Genomic DNA, 6,428 nt, shown 5'->3' on the forward strand with positions numbered 1-6,428 from the left:
AGTCTCTCACCGACGGAGCCCGTGGGGGGGGGGGGGATCACCGACAACAAATGAAACTCTGCCCGCTTGCAACGCCTCCCTCCAGCAAAATGCCTGAGTAAACAGATAAGCCTTTGCAATCTCCCTTGAAGGTCAGTGTGCTCCAGCCCAGCTGGACGCCCACCATGGACGGGGGGACTGCACGGGGCCGCCCCTGGGGTTCCATCCCCACTCCTTGCCCTGTTGGGGTGGCTGGAGGGGGGGACGCAACCCCCAGGGTGGGCAGCAGGCCCAGACCAGGAGCCTGGGCGTCACTCGGGGTCCTGGGCAGGAGGGGCCAGCGCGTGCCGGGTTCTCATTTGGACTTGGCTGGGTAATCTGAAGCTCATTGCTTTGTTTCTCTGTCCCTTGGTCTCTGAGGTCCCAAGACCTGTGAGTGAGGGGATGACAAGTCGTCTGCTTTGGATCAAACTTGGGTCCTTGGCTTGCATGGGGAGCCTGGCTTGGGCTCTGTCATGTCCCGTGCCCCAAGGAGTTGCTTCCTCCTGGGGTCCCCTCAAAGAGCCTGAGGCTGCCGGTGGCTCTCCGGCTCCCGACCAGCAGCGGTCATCTGCTTTCCTAAGAAAAGGGAGCATCTAGGAAGGTTTATTAAATTACAGCAGAGCCATAACCCTGCCCAGAGCCTTGGGAAGGGCTTTGGGCTGGTGGGATCAGCGGGGGGCTGGGACAAGGCAGCTCTTGATGGCCATGGTTGGGAAGGCAGAGTTGCTCCACCTGAGCAGGACCGGCGGGGCTGGGATCCATCACCAGCACCTTCTCCGGTGCTTTGCCGTGCGGGTGTGGACCAGTGTTATGATAACCAAAGGCAGAGGTTGGAAGGTTCTCTTAGTCCTCCACTTGGCATGGTAATTATGTGAGTTACTGGTGTCAACTGGAGGTAAAGCTTTGATGTGTCTATGGAAAACCTGGTAACCTCTTCCTCCATGCTCTGTTTCGTGAAGTTATTTGGGTGATCGGTATCTTCCCCGCTTCCCTTGGTGTTTCCCTCCTCCCTGCATCCTCCAGGACCCTGAGGGAAGGAGCGGTACCCGGCACCATTCCCGTGCTCGCAGGAGGGGAGGGAGCTGTGGTTTGGAGCTGGCTGCCCATGTACCACTGGCTCCTCTCCGTGTCTTAATTCCCCCAGCTAAATTGCATTTAAAGACGACCCTGCGGGTAGAAAGCATCCTGCCCTCAGGGTTGGGGGGGGCTCCTGGTTTAGGAAGCTTTGTCCTGGTGCCAGCTGCACCATAGGGCATCTCCCTGCCATTGCCATCTCCCCAGCAGTGGCCTCGGCGTGCCAGGACAGACTGGTGGCCAAGGGCTTCATCTGAAGGTGATGCAGGGATGCCCCGGGAGAGCCTGGGAGGTGGGAGGCACTCGCAGGCTGTTGGCGTTTGGAGAGGGTTTTCCAGGGTTGGAATTGGAAGTGGTGATGTGTCCTCCTTCTCCGCAGGTCCCCGTGTCCGTGGCCATGATGTCCCCCCAGATGATCACGCCGCAGCAAATGCAGCAGATCCTCTCGCCGCCCCAGCTCCAGGCCCTCCTGCAGCAGCAGCAGGCGATCATGCTGCAACAGGTAACGCTGGTCCTGGGCTGGCTGTGCGTCGGCTGGATCTGGCCCAGTGATTTCCCACCAGTGCTTGTGAACGCTGGAGCTTTAGATGGGTCCCTTCCTCCTTGGCCTTCTAATTCCCCCCATATTTCCCTGGGGAGTCCCAGCATGGCGAGCACCAAGGGATGAAAATGGCTGCAGGTGCTAACGGTGCTGGCAAAGCCGGTGCTGCTGCTCTGAGTCAGGGTCTCAAAGCCCAAAAAGCTCCTGCACGAGGGCTGGTTCGGGACTGCCCAGATCTTGGGGAGAGCTGGGGTCAGGGCGGATGCTCTTGGCTCGCCGGCCCCCAAGCAGAGCCCCCGCGGCCGCTGCCTGGGCTTTGGGGCAGGTGCCTGGGTCCAGCTCTGGACCTGAGCGATGTGGGTTTGTTTCTCACGGCCCCGCTCGGCTTTTCCAGAGCGCTCAGTCAAATGTAAAAGGAACTGGGAGGGAAGAAAAAGGAGGAGAATTTAAAAAAACAAACCTCAACTCCGAAACAAAACAGGTCTGCTTGGGTAAACACCTCCTGCCGCAGGCGGGAGGGAGAGAAGGAGAAATCCCACAAGCATCCTCCACACCCTTCCTCCTGCCTCCAGTACCTGTTTACTCCAAACAGGCTGATAAGGATTCAAGGTTGGCCCCAGGGAAAGAACAAAGGGTAAACACTACCCTGGGTGGGTCCTTCTCCGAGCCTCTTTGGAGCCGGATAAAGAAACACGTTTGACTGCAAATTAAACAACCCAGGCCGGAATAGCTCGCATTCTCCACCAGAAGAAAACCAAACATCACACCTCTCACCCCTGACCCAATGTTCCCGCAGCCCTGCTCGACCATGTTGCAGAGACCTGGCTTTGATTGGCTTTCGGGTAAACACCCAGGCTTTCCAAACCTGTTCGCCGACAGAAAAAGCAAAGTTGCTGCTGCCAGAGCTGTCAGCCCTGAGCTGATAAAGGCTTCCCGGCATCCAAAGGGAGCGGCCGCCGTCGCCCCTGCGCGGGGGTATGGGCTGGGTGGGAGGGGGCCGCCAGGTCTCGCTGACCTCCCCGTGGCTCCGGCCCCTCCTGCGGGCAGCAAATCCATCACCAACAGTTTATTTAGGGGCTGGGGCGAGAGCTGGCGTCAAGGCCGGCAGGTCCCGGTGCTGCCTCCTGCAGACCGGGACCCACTCTGGTGGCTCATTGCGGGGCTAGCATGTTTGCGCTTTTACTGGCCCAGCAAACCCCTCTGTTTTGACCAGGGTTGCCTGCGCTTTCCCCCGGCAGGGCTCGCTGCGCTAACGAGGATGCACGTTGGGCTGAACACGCAGGAGATCGATTCCTCCTTTCCTTTGCGTGCAGCTGAACATCAGAGGCTGGGTGTCCTCTGCACTCTGAGCCCCCGATGCTCGTGGGGTTACACCAGCCAGACCAGGCTGCTCCCAGCCCCTTCCCAGCCAGGAGCCCCCCCAGCTCTCGCATCGCTTGCTAAGAGTGTTTTGGGGTCCCACCATGCTAAAAATGGGGTTTCTCCACTGCTGAAACACTGGGTTACATGCCAGAGCGCCTGGGCCCCTTCTCTCAAGGGGGTTGCCCACCTCCTGGTGTTTCATATCCCCACATTGAACGCGCTCCCCCTCCAGGACAGCTGCAAAATCCCCAGGATGCAAAGGAATTACTGAGGGTTGTGACCCTCCTTCCTGGGGCTCAGCAAGGCGGAGGCTCCCGGACCAGCCAGTAGCAGAAAGCCAGGGCAACCAGTTGGCATTAAAAAACCAGCAGGTTTAGCATCGGTGGTGTTTGGGGGGTTTTACTGGCTGTGGGGATCCAGAGCCCTTAGGAGCATGAGCCCAAGGCTTCTCCTGCAGCTGTGACTCCTTCAGTGGGGGCTTTTCCTCTTAACCCGCAGGCAAAAGCCTGCCCGGATGGCGTGGTGCCAGGAGCTGGCATGGCTGGGGCAAAGCCCGGTGCTGGACTCAGGGTAGTGCCGGGCAGGGAGACGCGAGCAGGGTGTTTCTGCTGCTAATCCAGGCTGCTCTCTCCCCTCCCGTCCCTCCCTCCCTCCCAGTTGCAGGAATACTACAAGAAGCAACAGGAGCAGCTTCACCTGCAGCTATTGACACAGCAGCAAGCCGGAAAGCAGCAACCCAAAGAGGTGAGCTCACACAGATGGGTTCTGGGCCATCAGATCTGGCAGCAAATAAAAGGGGGACCAGCAGAAAACAAGGCGTGCATGAATCCCAGCACCCAGGGCAGCCGGCTGGGAACCAGCAGGGATGGGACATGGGGGCATCCTGCTGCTCCTGGGGGGTGCTGGGGAGGCTGGTCCGGGTGCTGGGAGTTCCTCTTCCTCCTCCCTATCTGTGATCTGGCACGTGCACCGAGCTGCGTCAGTCAGCACCGGGCCCTTGTTGGTGCATCTAGAAACTATGGGGCGGGCGTGGGGAGCGGCGAAGCCGGCGGGCGCGGGCAGGCAGCTCCGGCAGAGAGTGGGACCCTCCCCGGCAGGAGGGGCGGGTCGCTGCCCCCAGGACAGAGCGAGAGGTCCCCAAATCCTCCTTGCGGTGGGGGGCAGAGGAGGCTCGGCTCAGCCCTTGCCCCCACACGCTGGCCCTGCCCTGGGCAGGCTCTCTGCATGGCTTTGGGTCAGGCAGCCCCGTCCTAATGGAGCTGGCACGGCAGCACCCTAGCAAGTAGGCAGGCAGGTGGGGACCCAAAGCAGGGCTTTTCCTGCCAGGAAAGGCGGTTCTGCAAAACCCAAGCGCTGTTTCGCTCAGCCGGCTTTGGCAGAGCTGCTCCGTGCTTGCGCCGAGTTTCCCCTGTAATACCCGTCTCATTTTCCACCCGCTGCCTGATCGTCCGCGTTCGCCCCATCCTCTGGCACGGAGGGATTACAAACCGGGACCGCCTGGAAAATCATCCCCTCGAGATCCTGCTCACTGGTCGGAGCCGCAGCACCGGGGCTTTCTGGGAGGCAGCCGGAGCTGTTAGTAAGCACTTTTGCGGGGTGGCAGCCGGCCAAGGAGTGAGTCAAACCCTTTGTGGTGGAGAAGTGTTTATGCGGGTGTGATGGCATCAATCTTGTATAACTCCCTTTACCCAACAGGTTTTACTGTCCTTTCCCATAGTAATGCGCTCCGGGGTGTTGCGGCTGTATCAGCAGTGCTTGGTTTTGGGGACGTGCCAGTCACACAGAGGCTGGGGGGCAACCCTGACCAGCAGCAGGCAGACAGCACCGCTCCCTTCCTTTAGCTTACACATTTTTGCCCCTCTCTCATCCCAGATCGGTGCATGTGGTCCTGCAGGGGGGGTATTTTGTATCGTGCATGCTGCTGTATGTCTGGCATCACTGCCCTCTCTGTCGGGCATCCTTCCTTAGGCTCCTGGTGCAGAGGGACGTGGAGCTGAGCCACTCGGTCCCTGTCCCCAGCCGAGCATCAGTAGCAAGCAGGGGAATGGGGTGCCGGGGCTGTTCGCTGCAATCGCCCCTCCTGAAATCCACCACCCGCTCATCAATTCGCAGCACTTAAACGTTCAGCTTGCTTGGGAGGAAGAAAGCGTTTAAGCCCAGACTGTGCCTTGGGGCGGCTGCAGCGGGGGCTCGAGGCAAAGCGCGCGCTGGCACTGGGGGAATAGAGCGGCTCGAGCGGGTCGGGGTCGGGCCAGCACCCACTCGAGCCTTCAATAGACTTTGACCCCAGGCTTTCATTGCGGGATGTTGGCATATTTACGCAGCGTGTGCGGGGTCAGGCTTTATCGGAGCCATCTCCAGGAGCTGGAGTAGCTGCTTGTGCTCCAGGAACAGGGGAGACATAAATCTGAGCTTCCTCAAGGACTTTCCTCTTGGCTGTGGCGATGTTATATTGCAGCGACGAACAGGGATATAATTAAGCTCTAACAAAGGGCTTGCTTAGCAGGCTCCTGGTTTAAAAAGCGCATGTTAACTTTTAATTAAATGGTACAGAGGAGATGAGAAATTTATCCACTAAGAAAGTCTTGAGTGGCCGGCAGGGGGGAAAGGGCATTAGGTGCTGCTTCAGGGGGTGTGTGTCCAGCTGCTGGCAGCATCACCACCCCATGGCCAGGAGAAACAGCAATGGGGGTCCCCACAAGTGGATGTCGTAGTGTTTCCCCTCCCCAAAACCCCCCCAGCCGGGCTTTGTGGGGTTGGCTTCACCCCATGAATTTGGGCAGCTGCTATTAATAAAGCCTGCGTTCGGCAGCAGCGCGTGCCTGCTGGGAACGGCGATGCCGTTGCTTCCCCCGACGGCGCAGGGAATAGCTGGCGTGTCTGGGATGCCGCCGCAGAGCCGCTCTTGGCCGGCATCGTCTCCTTCATGGAAATCCACGGCGGTATTTAATTACGGCCCCGCTGCAAGGTTTGTAAACCGAGCGCCTTCTGCTTTCCCTCTGCTTGATTTCAAGGGCTCGCCTCGGTGTAATTGTAAGTCAGCGGCTCGTCTGCGAGCGCGGAGGGGGATCAGCAGGTGGGAACGGCTTTGTGCCGCGCCGCACCGGGAGCAGGTAGCAGCCTCATGGAGGAGCAGCTCAGATCTCCCCAGGAGGAGCGGCGCGGCTGGAGGTCCCCCGGTGGGTGCAGGGAAGGGGGAGAGCAGGAAAAGAGGGAGTGCAGAGGATGGGAATGTGTCGGAAGCGCCTGTCGGCAGCATCCTGTCCCAGAGGATGCGGGGGGGCTTTGGGTCCATGGGCTGCGCCGCGGGGGGGGGGGGGCGGGGGGGGGGGGGGGGGGCTCCCCACCCCCTCCCGGAAGTAGAATTTTGAGGCGTTTCGAGCGCATTCGCTAACGGGGGGGCGCAGAAGCTCCCCCCCCCCCCCAGGGG

At 60.1% G+C, this 6,428-nt stretch overlaps 1 protein-coding gene across 1 annotated transcript in view; it reads left to right on the plus strand.

Annotated features, from left to right (window-relative positions):
• The window catches only part of FOXP4 (forkhead box P4), a 39,210-nt gene that overhangs the window by 16,516 nt on the left and 16,266 nt on the right, over nucleotides 1-6,428 (plus strand). The window contains exons 3-5 of the mRNA XM_009638260.1: nucleotides 1,475-1,597; nucleotides 3,656-3,742; nucleotides 5,111-5,146. Coding sequence (XP_009636555.1) covers nucleotides 1,475-1,597; nucleotides 3,656-3,742; nucleotides 5,111-5,146 — 246 coding nt within the window. The remainder of the gene's footprint in view (nucleotides 1-1,474; nucleotides 1,598-3,655; nucleotides 3,743-5,110; nucleotides 5,147-6,428) is intronic.

Source organism: Egretta garzetta, unplaced genomic scaffold (assembly GCF_000687185.1).
Source record: "Egretta garzetta isolate BGI_Z169 unplaced genomic scaffold, ASM68718v1 scaffold105, whole genome shotgun sequence".
In the NCBI taxonomy this organism is placed as follows: domain Eukaryota; kingdom Metazoa; phylum Chordata; class Aves; order Pelecaniformes; family Ardeidae; genus Egretta; species Egretta garzetta.